At 41.0% G+C, this 24,296-nt stretch overlaps 1 protein-coding gene across 5 annotated transcripts in view; it reads right to left on the reverse strand.

Moving 5' to 3' along the window:
- MCM9 (minichromosome maintenance 9 homologous recombination repair factor) overlaps window positions 1-24,296 on the reverse strand; it is a 146,189-nt gene that overhangs the window by 12,753 nt on the left and 109,140 nt on the right. For 4 of the 5 annotated variants that reach the window (XM_002747021.7, XM_035296589.3, XM_078369987.1 and 1 more), the window contains 3 exons: window positions 2,545-2,747; window positions 1,415-1,618; window positions 264-346 (listed from right to left, as the gene is read on the reverse strand). In XM_002747021.7, the coding sequence (XP_002747067.4) occupies window positions 264-346; window positions 1,415-1,618; window positions 2,545-2,747 (490 nt within the window). The remainder of the gene's footprint in view (window positions 1-263; window positions 347-1,414; window positions 1,619-2,544; window positions 2,748-24,296) is intronic. The other variant, XR_013534507.1, reaches the window with a different exon arrangement.

Raw genomic sequence — 24,296 nt, forward strand, 5'->3', positions numbered from 1 at the left:
TCCCTCAGGTGTGTTGAGGAGAAAAAGGATTGAGCCCCACTACTTTACATCAATGGGCAAAAGCAACACCACCAATGCAGCAAATGTCTCCAGGACACTGTTTCCTCTTCTTTTAAATGGTTTCATATAGAATTTCCAGGAATTACTAGGACTAGAATATGTCCATTTTTATAACTTTTTATATGTTAATAAAGTGCCCCTTTTTTTAAAAAAAAATTAAGTCTGTAATTAGGATAAAAATTAGGTACACAAAATACTCTTACCTGCATTGAGGACTCCATGACTGACACCACGGTAATAGCATCTTCCAGAGTCACAGTATCACGAAACATCAGGCGAGCGTGAGCTATGAAAACAAAACACGTTTGTTTTTTAGGAACATTTGAGGTGAGAAATCTAATTCTCTATTTAACCTCCCACCACTCCAGCACTCGCCATGTGTATGTTATGAATGAGCTACTCATAACAAAATAATATTACTAGAATAAGCACAAAAGTCAACACTCAACTAGCTTTAAGGTTGTTTCTATAATACGCCTAATCCTTCTGTGTAGCCCACACAATTCTGTATATTTATCTGGAAAAGTACTCTGGGCTCTAGCAAAGAAAGGGGCTATATAAACATATGTTTAATATTCAGCAACTTTAGTTCTCACTTTCTAGTCTTTTATAAAACTACAGAAAATTAAAACTCATTTCTCATCTCTGGCACTTCTATGATCTATGAGTTTTTCAAAGCTACCAAACAAGCAATTCTCAATTCTGAGTTTTTCTTGCCCTAATATTAGCTATAAGTCCTTGAAAAAAGAAAGTCCGTTTGTTTTACAGTACTTTTTATTAAGCTTGTATTATTTTATTATTCAGTTCATATAAATTCTTTTTTAAGAATTATTTAAACACAGCTAAAATGTAAAAGCCAATGTTAGACGAAAAGGATTAAGATGCATGTTAGCTATACATACATATGTAATGGGACAGGGCATGGCATTGTCAAGTTGGTTGTTATAATGACAGGGGTAGACTGCAACTGGCAATTAATGAGCAAGAACCAGCGATGCTATATGGGAAACGATTCAAAACAAGAAACTGTCCCACTCAAAATGCTAACACAGCTGCCACTGAGAAAGAAAACATCAGAAATGAGGCTTTCTAAATGAATAGTATATTAAGTTCTAAGAGGTCCTGAGATGGCACAAAGATTCTTCTTTCTTAATGACACCACATTCTAGTCAATACTCATCATCTGTCCTCAGATGAGCAGAGATCTCCTGGCTCAGAGCCTTTATTTTTAAGTAACTGTGAACACCTTAGAGTGGGGGTTATTCTCATTCATCTTTGAATCCACGGTGCCAAGCCCCATGCCTTGCACACAGGTGACATTCAATATAAGCATCATTTGTTGAATGAAACAGACCTTCTGCTAATCGTATCAAGCTTTCCAACAGGCGAATGGTGGTCCGGGCAGTGTTCCGGGAATCACTCTGCCTTTGCATCTGGTAGTACCGGAGAAGAACTTGATTGCCCACATCAGACAGTGTGGGCTGCAGATTCCTTATAAGGCAGAAATAGGTTTTCATCTTTTCCATGCTCCAGAGCTTCTCTGATTTGCTTGGGTAACCTGTATATATCAGGTGTTGGGTCAGTAAGTTCTAAGGACAAGCAAACATTTCATTTTAAGGGTTTTTATAAAGTTCTGGTACTCATTTGTTAAAATATAATCTTCATATTTTGTGGATATTGAAATCTAGACCTATCGTCTACAGGGCATACAATTTTAGAAAAAACAGTCTTATGATCTAAGTTTAACAAAGGTAAGCTTCCTACCTTTATTAAAAAGTATTCAGAATAATTCTGGTCTGTCCAGTAATCAATAATATTTGAGTAAATCTATTTTTCTTTTTGAGATGGAGTCTTGCTCTGTCACTCAGGCTGCAGTGCACCAGCACAATCTCCTTTCATTGCAACCTCCACCTCATGGGATCAAGCAATTCTCCTGCCTCAGCCTCCACAGTAGCTGGGGATACAGGTGTGCACTACCACACCCACCTAATTTTTGTATTTTAGTAGAGATGGGGTTTCACTATGTTGGCCAGGCTGGTCTTGAACACCTAACCTAGGTGACCCACCTGCCTCAGCCTCCCAAAGTGCTGGGATTATAGGGGTGATCCACCATATCTGGCCTGAGTAAATCTAATTTAAACAGAAGCCTACATTTAGAGATTTGTTTCATAATTCATTATGGTTTTCTTTATGTAAGAGATGAGTAGTAATTCTATATCATAAGGTTGCCCCCTTTCATCATAAGGGACGTTTTTAACAACGTTAGTCTCATTAGTGGCAGGTAGAGAAAGACCGTTTTCCTTCAACTCAGTATTCTGAGGCCCAGTAAGTGGTTCCTCTCACTGCTTTCTTTCTAAGCCTTTCTCTATTGCCTGGTACTACATTGCATACCTTGGGTATTTATTTAATTTTCTTCAAAGGAAATTTCTTTAAATTATAGCTAGTCTCTCTGTTACTTTGAATTCTTTGCCTGTGTTCACATACCTTTATTTTCCAAGATAAAGGAGGAAATGATACGATCCCAGTCTTCATTCTTGGTATCAAGCAAAACCAGGATCAGGTCAAATCGACTTAAGAGTGGGCTGCCGAGAGCAATGTTCACAGACACGGACTCCTGGGGGTCATACTGGCCTTTGGGGTTAGTTGCCGCCAGGATGGTAGTCCTTGTGTTCAGCTTACACACAAGGCTGCCAAGAGAGACAGTACAATTTACTGACTATGAGGTTCAGATAAAATGCAAGATTACAGCTGTTAATAAAATGGGGCTGCTCTTGCCCCTTAAAAATCTAGGACTCCTGTGAAAGAAAATGTAGAATGACAGAAGGAGATATCACAAACACGAACTCCCAACAAAGTATACTGAAACTATACTATCTTAAAGAGAAGTAGACCAGGCGCGGCGGCTCATGCCTGTAATCCCAGCACTTTGGGAGGCTGAGGCAGGTGGATTATGAGGTTAAGAGATTGAGACCATCCTGGCCAACATGGTGAAACCCCGTCTCCACTAAAAATACAAAAATTAGCAGGGCATGGTGGCATGTGTCTGTAGTATGAGCTACTAGGGAGGCTGAGGCAGGAGAACTGCTTAAACCTGGGAGGTAGAGGTTGCAGTGAGCTGAGATGGCACCATTGCCCTTCAGCCTGGTGACAGAGAGAGACTTCCATCTCAAAAAACCAAAAAAGTAACCATTCAATAAACACTTTTTATGCCCCTGCTATGAGCAGACTCCTCTACTAAGTGCTAAGAAGTATCCAAAATTAAACCAAACTCTTCTTAAGGGGCTTGCAATCTACTAGCTGTAATGTAACACAAGGCAGAAGTTCTAAAAGAATGAAGTTCCCAGGAGAAATAAGGATGATGTGTATTCATCTACGTGGACAGAAAAGATGAACAGAGAAGCATTGTGAAGCAGCTTTTGAACTGGGCCTTTCAAGACATCTGGACATTTTTAGGGGGAGAAAGATGCACTTGCCGAAGGGGAGGTGAGTAGACAGTGAGGATGACTTTGTAGAACTCACTTAGATAGTGAGTTGTTGAAGCAAAAACTTTCGGTGTATTCACTCACTTTGTTTTGATTTTTCTAAACACAAAAGAAACCAAAAAAAGAGAGAAAGAGGGAGGTAAAATAAATCAGAAAATATAAGGATTGATTTGGCACTGAGTTTTTGGGGAACCACTGTGAAGAGAAGTCTGATGAGGACTGGGTTGGTGGGTGGGTTGGACAGGGAAGGACTGTGGACACGAGGCAGGGTAGGGCTCTAGTGCAATGGTCCCATAGAGGGGCAGGGAAGTCCTAAATAGAGCATGGCAGGATAGGGATGGATGTGACATCACTTAAGATATTGTTTTTAAACTAATTAATGATGGGCTAGTACTCAAAATAATGTGGCATATTTACTGGCAATAACAAATGTAAAAATTTTAATCTGTAAATGTGTATGCTGTGCACTTGATGCCCAGTTTTAGTTATAGTGGGATGTCTGCCTCCCAGAAGTCACAGCCCTATAACATCAGCAACATGTGTTACACTTGTTAATCCCTGATCTATTTCTAGCTAGCAGTTACTTCATTCCCTGAGGCTGAAAATGTTTGAGAATCTTCATTTGTGGCAAGTGGCACAAAAAGACACCCATTAAATAAATAAGAGAAAAATAAACAAGGCATTTTTACCAAAAACTAAATTCCTTTTTTAAAAAATTAGTGGCAAGAAAAAAAATCTGGACAGTTCACATCTTATAATTTATGTGTTAAAATGGCTTTTGTAAAGGCAGTTATTTAGAACTTGGAATATAATTTGCCATAAAACAATAATAAGAGGTTCCTAGGTAACTCACGAAAGCACATTTAACTCGCACTGAGACTATTTGCATTTATTATTTTAAAATATCCACAACATTGGCAATGAAACAAAATAATTGCTTGTGAAATAATTTTTAATGCTAAGTCAAATGAATTGTTCATTCTTCCTCTCTCTGATCAACTAATATTTATAGGCCATTTCCTGTGTGCAAAAAGCCGTACTGAGAATCCAAAAAGATATACATCTGATCCCTGCCTCCAATTAGTTTGTAGCACAACTGCTGGGGAAAGTAGAGGTGGAGCAGAGCGCCTGTCAGATCGTAAGTGTGCAAGGAATGCTGGTGTCAGTATCAGCATCAGTATCAGCAGGGAGAAACTTCTGTGGGGACACCTGGAAATCTCCAGGGGATATAACTGGGAAGTTTTCCAGCATGTGAGAAGAAAAATGAACAAAGACAGAAAGAAGGTGATAAATTATTACTGAGGTAACTGGGGAATTAATTTTTCCACTAGAAAAGCTTAAGCTTAAGAATCATGCTTGTGGATCACTTGAGTTCAGGTGTTTGAGACCAGCCTGGGCAACATGGTGAAACCCCCATCCCTACTAAAAATATAAAAAATAGCTGGCATGGTGGTCCACACCTGTGGTTCAAGCTGCTTGGGAGGCTGAGTTGGGAGAATCACTTGAGCCTGGGAGGTGGAGGCTGCAGTGAGCCAAGATTGTGTCACTGCACTTGAAGAACAAGAGTCCATCTCAAAAAAAGGTGGGGCAGGGGGAGCTAACAAAACTTTGTATGCAAAGTAAAAAGGCTGTCTGAAGTGAAGGCAGCAGAAATAGGAGCAAGGAAAATACGGGAGTGGGCAGAGGAAGAGGAGATTATGAGGATAAGTCAGGCAGATCCCTGTAGCAAAGGAGGAGGATGAGGACAGTGCCATGAGGGGCAGGGTGGTCTCTGGGCATCTGAAAGCGGAGAAGACCATACATAAACCTGGTGGGTACAGACCTGTGATACAAGTATTTCTAAAAAACTAAACAAGGCTTTAGATAACAAACACAAATATATACACACAGTATAATCTTAAGTACACTGTGCACGGTAGTGGCTCACTACACAACTAATGAAAGAATGAATTCTTAAGAGTGTAAGGTAACTCATTTTTCTATCCCATATAAACTCTACCTTCTTCAATAATATTAATAAAAATAATCACATATTTAACATCAAGCAAGCACTGCATTAGGTTTACACAGATCGTCCCTAATCATGGCAACCTGAAGGGTAGGTGCTATTACAACAAACTTAGAAATAAGGAAACTAGAAGTTCAGAAATACTAACTTTCTCAAGGTTACACTAAGAGCAGCAGAGCTAAGGTTCAAACCTAGATCTGCTGGGCTCCAAAATCAATGCTCTTTTACTTCCAGATTGCTGATTCTGCCTTGTATTTTGGGCATCTATTTTTCTTCCTTTCTAACTTTTTTTTTTTTTTTTTAAAGAGACATGGTCTCACTCTGTTGCCCAGGCTGTAGCAGAGTGGAGTGATTACAGCTCACTGAAACCTCGAACTCCTGGTTTCAAGCGATCCTCCTGCCTCAGCCTCCCAAGTAGCTAGAATTACAGGTGTACATCACCACGCCCAGCTGAATTTTAGAAACTTTTTTTGGTGGAGATGAAATCTTGCTATATTTCCCAGGCTGATCTTGAACTCCCGGCTCCAAGAACCTTGGCCTCCCAAAGTGCTGGGATTACTAGTGTGAGTCACTATGCCCAGTCTGTTTTTTTCCTACTAAATCTGGTCTTCATTGAGGGATTGTGATTTATTGTTATAATCCTCACATTGCCTGGTACATAGCAAATGCTTAATAAATGCACACAATTTGAATGATAAATAAAAATAAATCTTTACTTAGTTCAGTATTTCTGAAATTCAGAATTATTTTGCATTCACAGGCTTTGTCATAAAAGGATGCTGATACATATTTCTTTTGCATTAACTTCAAAAAGTAAAAACATTACACTTTTTGAAAAAGCTACTTTTACATTTATTTAATCTACAAATTTAAAAGCCGTACGAAGATCTCCCATTACTCCCTTTACCAGATGATCCTCATCTTTACTTATGGCTCTGATTACCTCCTATATGCTGGTACTTCCAAATTTATCTCCAGAACTTCCAATACTCTGTTATATAGGAGTGGTGAGAGAGGGCATCCTTGTCCTGTGCCAGTTTTCAAAGGAAATGCTTCCAGCTTTTGCCCATTCAGTATGATATTGGCTGTGGATTTGTCATAAATAGCTCTTATTATTTTGAGACACATTCCATCAATACCTAGTTTATTGAGAGTTTTTAGCATGAAGGGTGTTGAATTTTACTGAAGGCCTTTTCTGCATCTATTGAGTTAATCATGTGATTTTTACCTTTGGTTCTGTTTATGTGATGGATTATATTTATTGATTTGAGTATGCTGAACCAGTCTTGCATCCCAGGGATGAAGCTGACTTGAACATGGTGGATAAGCTTTTTAACGTGTTGATGGATTCAGTTTGCCAGTATTTTATTGAGGATTTTCACACAGATGTTCATCATGGATATTGGCCTGAAATTTTCTTTTCTTGTGTCTCTGCCAGGCTTTGGTGTTAGGATGATGCTGGCCTCATAAAATGAGTTAGGGAGGAGTCCCTCTTTTTCTATTGCTTGGAATACTTTCAGAAGGAATGGTACCAGCTGCTCTTTGTAACTCTGGTAGAATTTGGCTGTGAACCTACCTGGTCCTGGGCTTTTTTGGTTGGTACACTATTAACTACTGCCTGAATTTCAGAACTTGTTGTTGGTCTATTCACGGATTTGACTTCTTCCTGGTTTAGTCTTGGGAGAGTGTATGTGCCCAGGAATTTATCTATTTCTTCTAAATTTTCTAATTTATTTGCATAGAGGTGTTCTCTGATAGTAGTTTGTATTTCTGTGAGATCAGTGGTGATAACCCCTTTATCATTTTTTATTGTGTCTATTTGATTCTTCTCTGTTTTATTAGTTTGGCTAGCAGTCTATTTTGTTAATCTCTTCAAAAAACCACATCCTAGATTCATTTATTTTTTTGAAGGGTTTTTTTGTGTTTCTATCTCCTTCAGTTCTGCTCTGATCTTAGTTATTTCTTGCCTTCTGCTAGCTTTTGAATGTTTGTTCTTGCTGCTCTAGTTCTTTTAATTGTGGTGTTAGGATGTAAATTTTAGGCGCTTTCTCCTGTAGGCATTTAGTGGTATAAATTTCCCTCTAAACACTGCTTTAGCTGTGTCTCAGAGATTCTGGTACGTTGTGTCTTTGTTCTCACTAGTTTCAAAGAACTTATTTATTTCCGCTTTAATTTCGTTATTTATCCAGTAGTCATTCAGGAGCAGGTTGTTCAAATTCCATGTAGTTGTGTGGTTTTGAGTAAGTTTAGTTAAGCCTGAGTTCTAATTTGATTGCACCATAGTCTGAGACTGTTTGTTATGATTTCCATTCTTTTGCATTTGCTGAGAAGTGATTTACTTCCAATTATGTGGTCAATTTTAGAATAAGTATGATGCGATGATGAGAAGAATGTATATTCAGTTGATTTGGGGTGAAGAGTTCTGTAGATGTCTATTAGGTCCATTTGGTCCAGAGCTGAGTTCAAGTCCCGAATATCCCTGTTAATTACCTGTTTTGTTGATCTGTCTAATATGAACAGTGGGCTGTTTAAGTCTCCCACTATTATTGTGTGGGAATCTAAGTCTCTTTGTAGGTCTCTAAGAACTTGTTTTATGAATCTGGGTGCTCCTGTATTGGGTGCATATTTATTTAGGATGGTTAGCTTTGCTTGTTGCATTGATCCCTTTACCATTATGTAATGCCCCTCTTTCTCTTTTTTTTATCTTTGTTGGTTTAAAATCTGTTTTATCAGAGACTAGGATTGCAACCCTGCTTTTTTTTTTTTTCACTTGCTTGGTAAATACTCCTCTGTCCTCTATTTCGAACCTATGTGTGTCTTTGCACATGAGGTAGGTCTTCTGAATACAGCATACTGATGGGTCTGGACTCTTTATCCGATGTGCCAGTCTGTGTCTTTTAAATGGGGCACTTAGCCCATTTTTACATTTAAGATTAATATTATGTGTGAATTTGATCCTATCATGATGCTAACTGGTTATTTTGCCCATTAGTGGATGCAGTTTCTTCACAGTGTCAATGGTCTTTAAAATTTGGTATGTTTTTGCAGTGGCTGGTACCAGTTTTTCCTTTCTATATTAGTGCTTCTTTCAGGAGCTCTTGTAAGGCAGGCCTGGTAGTGACACAATTTCTCAGCATTTGCTTGTCTGTAAAGGATTTTATTTCTCCTTCACCTATGAAGCTTAGTTCGGCTGGTATGAAATTCTGGGTTTAAAAATCTTTTCTTAAAGAATGCTGGGCCAGGTGCAGTGGCTCACGCCTGTAATCCCATCACTTTGGAAGGTCAGGGTGGGCAGATCACCTGAAGTCAGAAGTTCGAGACCAACCTGGCCAACATGGTGAAACCCCGCCTCTACTAAACATATAAAAATTAGCTGGGCATGGTGGCACATGCCTGTAATTCCACCTACTCAGGCAGGAGAATCACTTGAACCCGAAAGGTGGAGGTTGCAGTGAGCCAAGATCATGCTACTGCACTCCAGCTTGGGCAACAAGAGCAAAACTCCATCTCAAACAAAACAAAACAAAAAACAAAAACAATGTTGAATATTGGCCCCCACTCGCTTTTGGCTTGTAGGGTTTCTGCAGAGAGACTGGCTGCTAGTCTGATGGGCTTTCCTTTGTGGGTAACCCAACCTCTCTCTCTGGCTGCCTTTAACATTTTTTCCTTCATTTCAACCTTGGTGAATCTGATGATTATATGTCTTGGGGTCGCTATTCTTGAGGACTACCTTTGTAGAGTTCTCTGTATTTCCTGAATTTGAATGCCGGCCTGTCTTGCTAGACTGGGGGATTTCTCCTGGATAATATTCTGAAGAGCGTTTTCCAATGGAACTTGGTTCCATTCTCCTTGTCACTTTCAGGTACACCAATTAAATGTAGGTTTGGTCTTTTCACATAGTCCCATATTTCTTGGAGGTTTCTGTTTGTTCCTTTTCATTCTTTTTCTCTAATTTTGTCTTCACCCATTATTATTTCATTACACTGATCTTAAATCTCTGATATCCTTTCTTCTGCTTGATAGATTTGGCTATTGATATTCGTGTATGCTTCAGCTCTGTCAGGTTATGCTCCTCTCTAAACTGGTTATTCTAGTTAGTCATTCCTGTAATCTTTTTCAAGGTTCTTAGCTTCCTTGCATTGAGCTAGAACATGCTCCTTTAGCTTGGAGGAGTTTGTTATTACCCACCTTCTGAGCTTACTTGTGTCAATTCATCAAACTCATTCTCCATCCAGTTTTGTGTCCTTGCTGGCAAGGAATTGTGATCCTTTGGAGGAGAAGAGGATTCTGGCTTTTGGAATTTTCAGCTTTTTTTGTACTCGTTTCTCTTCATCTTCGTGGATTTATCTATCTTTGGTCTTTGATGTTAGTGACCTTCAGATGGGGTTTCTGTGTAAACATCCTTTTTGTTGATGTTGATGCTATTCCTTTCTGTTTGTTAGTTTTCCTTGTAACAGTGTGGCCTCTCTGCTGCAGGTCTGCTGAAGGTTGCTGGAGGTCCACTTCAGACCCTGTTTTCCTGGGTACCACCAGCAGAGGCTGCAGAACAGCAAAGATTACTGCCAGTTCCTTCTTCTGGAAGCTTCGTCCCAGAGGTGCACCCGCCAGACGCCAGCCAGAGCTCTCCTGTATGAGGTATTTGTCGACCCCTGCTGGGAGGTATCTTCCAGTCAGGAGGCATGGAGGTCAGAGACCCACTTGAGGAGGCAGTGTGTCCCTCAGCAGAGCTTGAGCACTGTGCTGGGATATCTGCTGCTCTCTTCAGAGCCAAGAGGCAGGAACATTTAAGTCCATTAAGGCTGTGCCCACAGCCACCACATCCCCCAGGTGCTCTGTCTCAGGAATATGGGAGTTGCATCTATAAGCCCCTGACTGGGGCTGCTACCTTTCTTTCAGAGATGGCCTGCCCAGAGAGCAACTTATACTTACTACTACCAAGACAACAATTTTTTTTTTTTTTTTTTTGAAATGGAGCCTTGGTCTGTCACCAGGCAGGAATGCAATGAGGTGATCTCAGCTCACTGCAACCTCCACCTCCTGGGTTCAAGCAATTCTCCTGCCTCAGCCTCCCAAGTAGCTGGGACTACAGGCACATGCCACCATGCCCAGCTAATTTTTGTATTTTTAGTAGAGATAGGGTTTTACCATGTTGGCCAGGATGGTCTTGAACTCCTAGCCTCATGATCCACCCACCTGGGTCTCCCAAAGTGCTGGGATTACAGGCATGAGCCACCACACTTGGCCTGTATGTTATGTTTTTTTTTTTTTTAACCACACACACAAAAGAATAGAAGCTGTTATGGAGTGAATGTGTGTATATCCCCCTCCACTTCATATGTTGAAGCTCTAACACCCCCATGTTATGGTATTGGGAAGTGGGGTCTTTGGGAGGTGATTAGGTTTAATGAGGTTATGAGGGTGAGACTCTCTGAGTGTCCTACACATACATGAGCAAAAAATTACATTTCATTGTGTTAAGTCACTGTTCGCTATAGCAGTTAGCCTACTCTGACTCATATGTAGCATAATCTCTCTAGCAAGCTCCAGATCCTTGGCTATGACAAAACTTATCCCAACAATGTTTGAGTGGTCTCATCATCAAAGGAATCAGGCCAGAGAACAGCCTGCAAAGCAACACTGACATAAGTTTGTAGACAGTCTGACATTTCTATATTAACAGGCCTTGGTTTTTAAAAAGTGTTTAGCATTAAAAAAAAAACTGCAAAATAAAACTATGTTAATGGTATTCTCACAATCCACTATATACATATTTGGTAATCTTAAAATACTAGGTACATACATTCTCTTCTTCCCCCCATTTTTTAAAATTTTCTTTTTATTTGAGACAGAGGCTCACCCTCTCGTTCAGGCTGGAGTACAGTGGCGCAATCACAGCTCACTGCAGCCTCCACCTCCCAGGATCAAGCAAACCTCCCATCTCAGCTGCCTTTGTAGCTGAGACAACAGGCGTGAGCCATGTCCAGCTAATTATTATACTTTCTGTAGAGACTGCATTTCGCTAAGTTGCCCAGGCTGGTCTCGAACTCCATGGCTTAAGTGATCTCCCCACCCCCACCTTGGCTCCCAAAGTGCAGGGATTACAGGAGTGAGCCACTGCACTTGGCTCCTCCTCAACTTTATTACCTTTTACATCTACACTGGCTCAATGAATAGTAATGAGATTTACAACAAGGAGAATAGGAAAGAGGAAAGGGTAAAAGTACTGACCATATAAATCATCTAGGAAGAGCAGTAAACTCTCAAGGTACATGTTTGAACTTATATTTTCACATCCTGTGGCACGCTTGGATGCCTCCAAGGATCACTTCATCTGTTTCACAGCCTGTGCAGGCCCCTAAGGGGTCAGTACCCACCTAGCAAGGTTGGCTGCCCCTCTTCTCCCTGCCTCTCTCCCCTCTGGACCCCCTTTAACTGGAGGCTAGACTGTGAAGACTGCCACCAGAGATATAGCTTCTTAAGGTCCTGGAAGGAGGAGGTAAACAGGATGCTTGGGTACTGAGCAAGCACTCTATACAGTAGCAGTGGGTCCTAAGCCAGGCCGATTAACAAGATCCAAAGTAGGTTTTAACAATGCAGATTCCCAGGTTCCACCTCACAGATTCTAATTAATTCGGCTTGCACCAGAAAACTGATGGCTAGTCAAGTGAGGATATGTGCCCTGGCCCTTTAGGGCTGTTAGAAATCACAGTACAATACAATAAATGGTTATTTGGCTGTCTTGTTACATTGTTGTGAATGTCTTGAGAACAAAGGCCTCATCTTTTCAACTTTAAGATGTCAGCAGCTACCAGAACGCATGACACTGTTTACTGCTCAAAAATATATGTCTACTGACCAAAACAATTGCTATCTTGCCTTTTTTGTTTTTTGTTTTTCATGGAGCCTCACTCTGTCACCCAGACAGGAGTGCAGTGGCTCAGTACAACCTCCACCTCCCAGGTTTAAGAGATTCTCCTACCTCAGCCTCCCAAGTAGCTGGGACTACAGGCACGTGCCACTAGGCCTGGGCTAATTTCTGTATTTTCAGTAGAAATGAGGTTTCACCATATTGCCAGGCTGGTCTCAAACTCCTGACCTCATGATCCACCTGTTGTGCCTAGCCTCTCTTGCCGTTTTTAATTTTCAGATTGTACTTCCTATCTAGGCATGTGAATATAATTCAGTAAACACCACATATATCATGGATATCTCCTAAAAAATGTGTCTTCAGCAAATATTAAGGATGTCCTTGATTATTTAAAAATCTAGTGATACCCTACCTTTGATGAGATGCTATCCTGCTTGTTTGAAAAGAACCTTGAAAATAATGAAACATTATCTTTCCCAAATCATGATTTATTTAGCATCCCACAGCCTTAAAGCTCATCATCAAGTTATTTCAAATTACTACACACTGTCACGTGGCACTGTGCTGCCATTCACTAGGCACAGGTGCTGATTTACACAGTTTTAAAAAAGTAAATTTTAATACACTCGTTTTCCCCCCAGGGGCAGAGTTTTGCTCTGTCACCCCAGCTGGAGTGCAGTGGTGCAATCATAGCTCGCTCGCTGCAGTCTTAACCTCCTAGCTCAAGTGATCCTCTGGCCAAAGATTCCTAAGTATCTGGAACCACACATGTGCATGACCATGCCTCACTATTTTAAAAATTTTTTGTAGAAAAGAGGTCTCGTTATGTTGCACAGGATGATCTTGAATTACTAGCCTCAAGTGATCCTTGGCTTCAGCCCCGCTAAGTGCTGAGATTCCAGGTGTGAGCCACCACTCCTGAGCCCCTTTATTTAAAAACAAAAAACTCAGGAGAAGAGAAGATGGCGCTGTAGGGCCAGCTCAGGATTGCAGCTCCCAGTGAAAGCGCAGAGGGTGAGTGGATGCCGTATTTCCAGACGGATCTCAATTGCCCACAGACCAGGACATTCCCAGATGGAGGGGCCCCACAGGTCGCCAGCATGGCTATTTCGGCCAGCGTGGCTGTTTCGGCCAGCACCGCAGCGCAGAGGCTCTCCCTACAAAGTACACTGGTCTGGTTGCCCTGTTAAACTGGCAATTAGAGATCTGGGAAGGCAGATTAGCACATTCATCTGATTAAACAGGACTGAAACAAAAAGCCAGGCCAGGAGATTCCCAGGCAGCGACGTTGTTTCAACCGGTGCAGTGGGTTGCCACATGGAAAATCACACAGATTCTAGCGCCCTTTCAGCAGGCGACTGGAACACCAGGGAGAGAGTCAACCATTCAACTTAGAAATAAAAGGGCTCTGAGGCAGGGAGCCAGGTGATCTGGCTCAGCGGGTCCCACCCCCACAAAAACAAACAAACAAACAAAACCTACAATTGGAAACGCTAGGGGTTGAGTGTTTCACGGCAAGCACAGCTGAACCCACGATGGTGCAGCTCGGTGGGGGAGGGGCATCCGCCATTACTGAGGCACTCCACCCCATGGAGGTAGTCTGCCACTGCTGATGCAGCCTGCCATTGCCGAGGCACCCTGCCATAACAGAGTCTGCCATTACAGAGGTGGGTCACCAGCACCACGGCAGTTCTAACCACACCCATATAAACAGGACTGCAGGGAAATACACAGGGCAGCAGGGTGGAGGTCACAGCAGCAGAGTAGACACCAGAGCAGCTCAGTAAAGCCTCTGCTGGCAGGCAGTGACTAGGCTGACTCATTGCTGGGCAGGAGAGTGCAACGGATACTCATAAATAAAGCCCTAACTCCTCAGGACAGAGCACCTGGGGGAAAAAAAGGGGGGCGTTTATGAGTTCTGCTGCAGCAGACTTAAAACATACTTGCCTAGCAGCTCTGAATGAACAACGAAGCTCACAGCTCAACACTTGAGCTCCTATAAAGTATAGACTATCTCCTCAAGCAGCTCCCTGACCCCCATATATCCAAAGAGTCACCTCACAAAGGGCTGATCAGACTGATATTTGGCGGGCATCATTCTAGGACAAAGATAGCAGAAGAAGAATCTGGTAGCAACCCTTACTGTTCTGCAGCTGCTGCAGGTGTTCCCCAGGCAAGCAGGGACTGGAGTGGACCTTAGCAGTCCTACAACAGAGGGGCCAGACTTTTAGAAAGAAAACTAAGAAACAGAAATAACTTCATCATCAACAATCTGGACGTCCACTCAGAGACCCAATCGGAAAATCAGCAACTACACAGACGACAGGTGGCTAAATCCACAAAGATGGGAAGAAACCAGCACAAAAAGGAGGAAAACACCTGAAACCAGAACACCTTGCCTCCTAAAAGAAATCACAACTCCTCACCAGCAAGAGAACAAAGCTGGACGGAGAATCAGTGTGATGAAATGATGGAATCAGACTTCAGAAGGTGGGTAATAAGAAACTTCCGTGAGCTAAAAGAACATGTTCTAACTCAATGGAAAGAAACTAAGAACCTTGAAAAAAAGATTTGAGGAAATGATAACAAGAATGGACAACATAGAGAGGTATATGAGTGAATTGATGTAGCTGAAAAACAACACGAGAACTTTGCGAAGCATGCACAAGTTTCAACAGCTGAATTGACCAAGCAAAAGAAAGGATATCAAAAGTCGAAGATCAACTCAATGAAATAAAATGATAAGCCAAGATTAGAGAAAAAAGAGCAAAAAGGAATGAACAAAGTCTCCAAGAAATGTGGGGCTTTGTGAAGAGACCTAATCTATGTTTGATAGGTGTACCTGAATGTGACGAAGAGAATGAATCCATCTGGAAAATACTCTTCAGGATATTATCCAGGAAAATTTCCCCAACCTAGCAAGGCAGGCCAATATTCAAGTCCAGGAAATAGAGAGAACACCACAAAGATTTTCCACAAGAAGAGCAACCCCAAGGCACATAATTGTCAGATTCACCAGGGTTGAAATGAAAGAGAAAATGCTAAGGGCAGCCAGAGAGAAAGGTTGGGTCACCCACAAAGGGAAGCCCATCAGACTCACAGCAGGTCTCTCGGCAGAAACCCTACAAGCCAGAAGAGAGTGGGGGCCAATATTCAACATCCTTAAAGAAAAGAACTTTCAACCCAGAATTTCATATCCAGCCAAACTGAGCTTCAGAAGTGAAGGAAAAATAAAATCCTTTGCCAAAAAGCAAGTACTCAGAGAGTTTGTCACCACCAGGCCTGCTTTACAAGAGCTCCTGAAAGAGGCACTACACATAGAAAGGAACAACCAGTACCAGCCATGCCAAAAGCATACAAAATGCTAAAGAGCATCAACAAAATGAAGAATCTGCATCAAATAATGGACAAAACAGCCAGCTAGCATCAAAATGGCAGGATCAAATTCACACATAACAATATTAACCCTAAATGTAAATGCACTAAATGCACCAATCAAAAGACACAGACTGGCAAATTGAATAAAAAGCCAAAACCCTCCCAGCACTTTGGGAGGCCGAGGTGGATAGATCACGAGGTCAAGAGATCAAGACTATCCTGGTCAACATGGTGAAACCCCGTCACTACTAAAAATACAAAAAATTAGCTGGGCATGGTGGCACATGCCTGTAATCCCGGCTACTCAGGAGGCTGAGGCAGGAGAATTGCCTGAACCCAGGAGACGGAGGTTGCGGTGAGCCGAGATCGTGCCATTGCACTCCAGCCTGGGTAACAAGAGCGAAACTCCATCTCAAAAAAAAATAAAAGCCAAAACCCATCGGTGTGCTGTATCCAGGAAACCCATCTCACATGCGAGGATACACAAAGGCTTAAAATAGAGGGATGAAGGGAGATTTACCAAGCAAATGGAGAGCAAATAAAGCAGAAGTTGCAATTCTCGTCTCTGATAAAATAGACTTTAAAGCAACAAAGATCAAAAGAGACAAAGAAGGCCATTACATAATGGTAAAAGGATCGATACAACAAGAAGAGCTAATGATCCTAAATATATATGGACCCAATACAGGAGCAACCAGATATATAAGGGAAGTTCCTAATGACTTACAAAGAGACATAGACTCCCACACAATAATAGTAGGAGACTTTAACACTCCACTGTCAATATTAGACAGATCAACCAGACAGAAAATTAACAAGGAAATCCAGGGCTTGGACTAAAACCTGGAACAAGCAAACCTGATAGATATATATAGAACTCTCCATCCCAAATCCACAGAATATACATTCTTTTCAGCACCACATCACACCTACTTGAAAATTGACCACATCATTGGAAGTAAATGCAGAGCAACGGAAATCATAACAAACAGTCTCACAGACCATAGTGCAATCAAGTTAGAACTCAGAATTCAGAAACTAACTCAGAACCACACAGCTTAATGGAAACTGAACAACTGGCTCTTGAATGTTGACTGGATAAACAATGTAATGAAGGCAGAAATAAAGAAGTTCTTCAAAACCAGTGAGAACGAAGACACAACATACCAGAATCTCTGGGAGACATTTAAAGCAGTCTCAAGAGGAAAATATATAGCAATAAGTGCCCACATGAGAAGAGTGGAGAGATCCAAAATTGACACCCTATCATCAAAATTGACACCCTATCGTCAAAATTGAAAGAGCTGGAGGAGCAAGATGAAAAAAACTCAAAACCTAGCAGAAGACAAGAAATAACTACGATCAGAACAGAACTGAAGGAGATAGAGACACGAAAACCCTTCAAAAAATCAATAAATCCAAGAGCAGGTTTTTGAAAAGATGAACAAAAGAGACAGACCACTAGACAGATTAACAAAAAAGAAAAGAGAGAATAACCAAATAGATGGAATAAAAAACGATAAAGGGGAAATCACCACAGATTCCACAGAAATTCAAACAATCATCAGAGAATATTACAAACAACTCTATGCACATAAACTGTAAACCTGGAAGAAATGGATACATTCCTGGACACCAGTGTCCTCCCAAGTCTAAAGCAGGAAGAATTCGAAACTATGAATACACCAATATCAAGATCTGAAGTTGAGGCAGCAATTAAGAGCCTACCACACAAAAAAAAGCCCAGGTCCAGATGGGTTCACAGACAAATTCTACCAGACACACGAAGAGGAACTGTTACCATTCCTTCTGAAACTATTCCAAATAATCCAAAAAGAGGGAATCCTTCCCAAATCATTTTATGAGACCAACACCATCCTGATACCAAAACGTGGCAGAGATTCAACAAGAAAAGAAAACTTCAGGCCAATATCCATGATGAACATAGACACAAAAATCTTCAATAAAATACTGGCAAGCCGATTGCAACAGCACATCAAAAAGCTTATCCACCATGATCAAGTAGGATTCATCCCGGGGATGCAAGGCTGGTTCAACATACACAAGTCTATAAACATAATTCACCACATGAACAGAACCAAAAACAAAAACCACATGATTATCTCAATTGACGCAGAGAAGGCCTTTGACAAAATTCAACAGCCCTTTATGCTAAAAACCCTCAATAAACTCAGTATTAACGGAATGTATCTCAAAATAATAAAAGCTATTTACGACAAATATCATACTGAATGGGCAAAAACTGGAAGCATTCCCTTTGAAACCTGGAACTAGACAAGGATGCCCTCTCTTACAACTCCTATTCAATATAGTACTGGAAGTTCTAGCCAGAGCGATCAGGCAAGAAAAAGAAATAAACGGTATTCAAATAGGAAAGGAGGAAGCCAAATTGTCTCTATTTGCAGACGACATGATAGCATATCTAAAAGACCCCATTGTCTCAGGCCAAAAACTCCTGAAACTGATAAGCAACTTCAGCAAAGTCTCAGGATACATAATCAATGTGCAAAAATCACAAGCATTCCTATACACCAATAACAGACTTCAAGAGAGCCAAATCAAGAACAAACTGCCATTCACAATTGCTACAAAGAGAATAAAATACCGAGGAATACAACTAAAAAGGAACGTAAAGGATCTCTTCAAGGAGAACTACAAACCACTGCTTAACGAAATAAGTCAGGACACAAACAGATGGAGAAACATTCCATGTTCATGGTTAGGAAGAATCAATATCGTGAAAATGACCATAACGCCCAAAGTAATTTACAGATTCAACGCTATCTCCATCAAGATACCAATGAACCTCTTCACAGAACTGGAAAAAACCACCTTAAACTTCATATGGAACCAAAAGAGAGCCTGCATAGTCAAGTCAATTCTAAGTAAAAAGAACACAGCGGGAGGCATCACACTACTGGACTTCAAACTATACTACAAGGCTACAGTAATCAAAACAGCATGGTACTGGTACCAAAACAGAGATATAGACCAATGGAACAGAACAGAGGCATCGGAGGCAACACAACATATCTGCAACCATACAATCTTGGATAAACCTGACAAAAACAAGCAATGGGGAAAGGATTCCCTGTTTAATAAATGGTGTTGGGAAAACTGGCTAGCCATGTGCAGAAAGCAGAAACTGGACCCCTTCCTGACACCTTACACTAAAATTAACTCCAGATGGATTAAAGACTTAAACATAAGACCTAACACCATAAAACCCTAGAAGAAAATCTAGGCAAAACCATTTAGGACATAGGAGTAGGCAAGGACTTCATGACCAAAACACCAAAAGCATTGGCAACAAAAGCCAAAATAGACAAATGGGACCTAATGAAACTCCACAGCTTCTGCACGGCAAAAGGAACATTCTCTAGTGTGAATCGGCAACCAACAGAATGGGAAAAAATTTTTGCAGTTTACCTATCTGACAAAGGGCTGATATCCAGAATTTACAAAGAACTAAAACAGATGTACAAAAAAAAAATAAACAAGCCCATTCCAAAATGGGCAAAGGATATGAACAGACACTTTACAACAGAAGACATACATGAGGCCAACAAACATATGAAAAAATGCTCATCATCACTGGTCAGTAGAGAAATGCAAATCAAAACTACATTGAGATACCATCTCATGCCAGTTAGAATGGCAATCATTAAAAAATCTGGAGACAGCAGATGCTGGAGAGGATGTGGAGAAATAGGAACACTTTTACACTGTTGGTGGGAGTATAAATTAGTTTGACCATTGTGGAAGACAGTGTGGCGATTCCTCAAGGACCTAGACACAGAAATTCCATTTGACCCAACAATCCCATTACTGGGTATATATCCAAAGAACTATAAATCGTTCTACTATAAGGACCCATGCACACGAATGTTCACTGCACCACTGTTTACAATAGCAAAGACCTGGAACCAACCCAAATGCCCATTGATGATAGACTGGACTGGGAAAATGTGGCATATATACACCATGGAATACTATGCAGCCATCAAAAACTATGAGTTTGTGTCCTTTGTAGGGACATGGATGAACCTGGAGAACATCATTCTCAGCAAACTGACACAAGAACAGAAAATCAAATACCGCATGTTCTCACTCATAGGCGGGTGATGAACAATGAGAACACATGGACACAGGGAGGGGAGCACTACCCACTGGGGTCTATTGGGAGGAATAGGGGAGGGACGGGGGGGTGTTGGGGAGAAATGCCAGATATGGGTGAAGGGGAGAAAGGCAGCAAATCACACAGCCACGTGTATACATATGCAACTATCTTGCATGTTCTTCACATGTACCCCAAAACCTAAAATGCAATTTAGAAAAAAAAACAAAACTCATGTTGCGTCATTTGCTTCCTGGTTTCCTCTTACTTGTATTTCATTAAGCAGCCAGGACAAAATTTAAGTAATTAAACTCCCAAACTTTCAAAATGTTTCCAGATTTAAGTAACATAAAGAACAACAAAATTATTAGTTTTCACCAGCATGTACTGTTTCAGGAAGACTTATATTTTTGTTGTTGACACGATGAGTTACATTTTTAGTAGGCTCTAAGCATCCTAAGTGTTTTTTCTTTTTTTTTTGCTATTCTGACTATAACAAGATTTTGCAGTACAGAAATCACATTGGCCTCTCCCAGTTGCTTAAGCATTTGAATTGTAGAAATTATGATATGCCCTTGCAGGTAAGGTATGTGCCATCCACAGGAAAACACTGCATAAAGCTTGAACTCAACTCAAAAGAGCAATTTATGAAATCACCATAGTTAAATGAAACACTTGAGTGTGCTTATTTTCAAAAAAGGACTAACTCTCTGCAGTGCATGTAAGTGACACATTAAAAAAACTGAGAAATTTCCTGTAGCCTTGGATGCCAGTCAGATATTCTGATCCAGTGGTTCATGTCAATTCTTAAGGGAGATTATAATTCAAATCAAAACTCTTTCACAAATCAGCCAAACTTTAGTCACTTGAGACACAAAAGAGAAAAAGAAAAATAAAGCAAAAGCAGACATATTCAAGAGTTCCTGGAAATGATGTGCAAGGTACCCAGTGTCTCAAAGGAAAACCTGAAGTGGTTAGAGAGGCAGGGCCCCAGAATATCTAGATGATGATGACTCAGTGAAGGATTCTTATTGTAGGTGGAGAAGTAGATAAGGTTTTTCTTAAGAGATTCAGAGTATTTTGGTATAATTCATAATTACAGTGTTCCCTTTGCACACTTACCCTCTTATCTGCTATTAATTAACTTCACGGCATGCTATAAGTCTCTAGAGACATTTTCTCAAGAGTTTTGTATTTGGCAGTTAACTGTATACTGTGCATCAGGAAGATTAACTGGCCTCTAATTAGGGGTAATGAACTTAAGATTATGAAAACTGCTAGCCAAAAAAGTTGGATGAACTACTGTGGAGGCTGATCCAACTTATTCTTAAATTGTAAAGTGACACAGAGTGAGTGTTACAAAAAATGAACACATGAGTTAAGGCGTAACTTTTAGAGTGTTTTCATTGGTTCCCACCGCCAAGCAGATGATAGATATACAACTGTAACTGGGGGTACACATAACTACTGACCCCCAAATAAGCCAACATTTACTATTCTCGTACCTTTTTGTAAGTGATATTATGTCAAAAGCAGAAGTTAAAAAATAAATAAATAAAAATTTTAAAGGCCAACTTAAATCAAGGAAAATAAATCACATAATCGGTGACAGCTAACTGTAAAACCTACTACAGAGCCTGAACTAGAGTCTTCATCTCAATAGGTACACAAGACTAAGTACTATCTTTGAAACCTTGCCATCCTTTTTGCCTGTCTCTGAAACCCGCTGCACTCAAGACTTTTCTCATGAAGAGTTACCTCCTATACAAATGGATTGACCAGACTGTTCTGTCTGTCTAAACAATTGTTTCCTGGCGCTGACAAACTGACCCTTGTTTTATGACCTGTTCTTTGGTATACTTCTTAAGTGATTCTTTGTCTTCCTTTGTTCTGGACAGGCCAAACACTGCAATGTCCCCCAAGCACATAACCCCACAATTCCTTCTATGTAAACTGCCTTACAGGAAGAGCTGCCCAGAGCAGAGATTGACATTTGACCCAAGAGCAGCAAATCCATAAACTAGTCAGAAGCCTAGAGCTGGTCTTGCATAAATCTTTAAATATGAATGGTTATATCTAACTGGGTCTCTCTAGAGGGCATTTCAAATGGAGACAGGAAGGTGAACTCATCTACTAAGGAGAGCTGAATAAGCATAAACGACCCACAAATACACAAAAAAATCAGCAGCAGAAAGTATCTGAGTCATAATAATGGGAGAACAGGTTTGAAGATGAATAAACTTCTTTTCTATTTATTTATTTTTTTTTTTTTGAGACGGAGTTTTGCTCATTACCCAGACTGGAGTGCAATGGCGTGATCTCGGCTAACCGCAACCTCCGCCTCCTGGGTTCAGGCAATTCTCCTGCCTCAGCCTTCTGAGTAGCTGGGATTACAGGCACACGCCATCATGCCCAGCTAATTCTTTCTATTTTTAGTAGAGACGGGGTTTCACCATGTTGACCAGGATAGTCTCGATCTCTTAACCTCGTGATCCACCCTCCTGGGCCTTCCAAAGTGCTGGGATTACAGGCTTGAGCCACCGCGAGATGAATAAACTTCTGATGCTGAGGTGGCAGTGAGATAATACAGCTGCTAATATACCTCTACTTTGAACAAACTCCCGTTCCCCCAAATTATACTACAGCAGAATAGTAGTAAAATAAGTTGTGGAGCTGGAACCACCACATAGCCCAGACTAGCTCTGAACTCTCTGCCCTTAATTATTACAGTAATTATGTCTATGCTCAGTGTATTCTTGTAGTCAGTAAAACAGGGAGGAGCTCTTCTTCTTCTGAAAAACATTTTTGTTCATCTTTTTTTACTTTATTTTTATAGTTCCACTGGAGAAGGGGAATAGCTCTTGATGTTTCTCCTGAACTTGTTCCATGTCTAGCACAGGATGTTTAATATTTCATAATATAAAACCGTATTTTATGTACATAGTCTACAACAAACCATCCTGCAGCCAAATTTGTAGGCTAGCCCATGATTTGCAACCTCTCACAGGTGACAAAGGTTAACCTTAAAGGTTAACCATTTATTCACTGGATGACTGAATTTTTTACATAATTTTTTTCTAGTCTAAACTTGAAGGGCTCTATAACCCTACTCTATAGGCAACCTGATCTTTAGGCAGCTCTAACCATTAATAAGTCTTCTTTGTACTGATTTTAAATATGCTTCCCTGAACCTTCCAGCCATTGATGCTAAAGGATATGAATAAACCTAATTCCATTTCTATATTTGAGTTCTTCAAAATAATTGTAGACAACCACTTTTCCAATTACTTTTCCTAGATGTGGTTCAGAAATAACATGGGTAATAAATTAAAAACACATAAAATACATAGGAAAAGTCAACATAAGAGTTAAACAATGTATGCTAAAGGATATGAATAAACCTAATTCCATTTCTATATTTGAGTTCTTCAAAATAATTGTAGACAACCACTTTTCCAATTACTTTTCCTAGATGTGGTTCAGAAATAACATGGGTAATAAATTAAAAACACATAAAATACATAGGAAAAGTCAACATAAGAGTTAAACAATGTAAGAAAGAATAACTTTTTTTAAAAAGTGAAATGTTGCTCGCTGGACACACGGAGAGGGTGAGTCGGGGAAGCATTTCCAGATGGATCTCAGTTGCCCACGGAACGGGGAAATTCCCAGGTATAAAAGAGACACGGGACGCCAGGCAGAAGTCTCCGCTGGCGTAGCCGGCAGCCGGTGCGGCTCTGGCCCGCGCTGGAGCGCAGAGGCGCTCCACAGCGCTCCATACAAAAGCACACTGTTACGGGTACCCTGTTGAACCGGCAAACTAAGACCCGAGAGGGCTGAACTTGAGACTGAACGGGTCTTGAACTGTGACCCAGCCCAGGAAATCCCAGGGACTCAGCGTTTGGGAAAGCGCATTGCGACAAACAAAACGGCGATTCCAAACGCTCCTGGTGAAAAGGTTTTTTTAAAGCGCAGCTCCGCGGGGGAGGGGCGTCAGCCATTACCAAGGCAATCAGCCCCTACTGAGGTACACGCCCACTGCTGACGCAGCCTGCCGTTGCCGAGGCAACCCGGTACAACAGAGAGACTCCGCAGGGCGTAGCCCATGGCAACAGGGCGGAGACCACAGCAGAAGGGCAGAGCCTGCAGCAAAAGGGCAAAACTCACACCAGCAGGGCAGAGCCTCGGCAGGCAAAAAGTGACTAGACTGCCTCCTAGCTGGGCAGGACAGCGAGGCGGACATTCACAAGGAAAGCCCCAACCCCGCCCCCAGACAGAGCATCTGAGGAAAAAAAGGGGTTTTCTTACGAGTTAGGTTGCAGCAGAACTAAACATAGCAGCCTAGCAGCCCTGAATGAACAA

This window comes from Callithrix jacchus, chromosome 4 (genome assembly GCF_049354715.1).
Source record: "Callithrix jacchus isolate 240 chromosome 4, calJac240_pri, whole genome shotgun sequence".
Taxonomy (NCBI): Eukaryota; Metazoa; Chordata; class Mammalia; order Primates; family Cebidae; genus Callithrix; species Callithrix jacchus.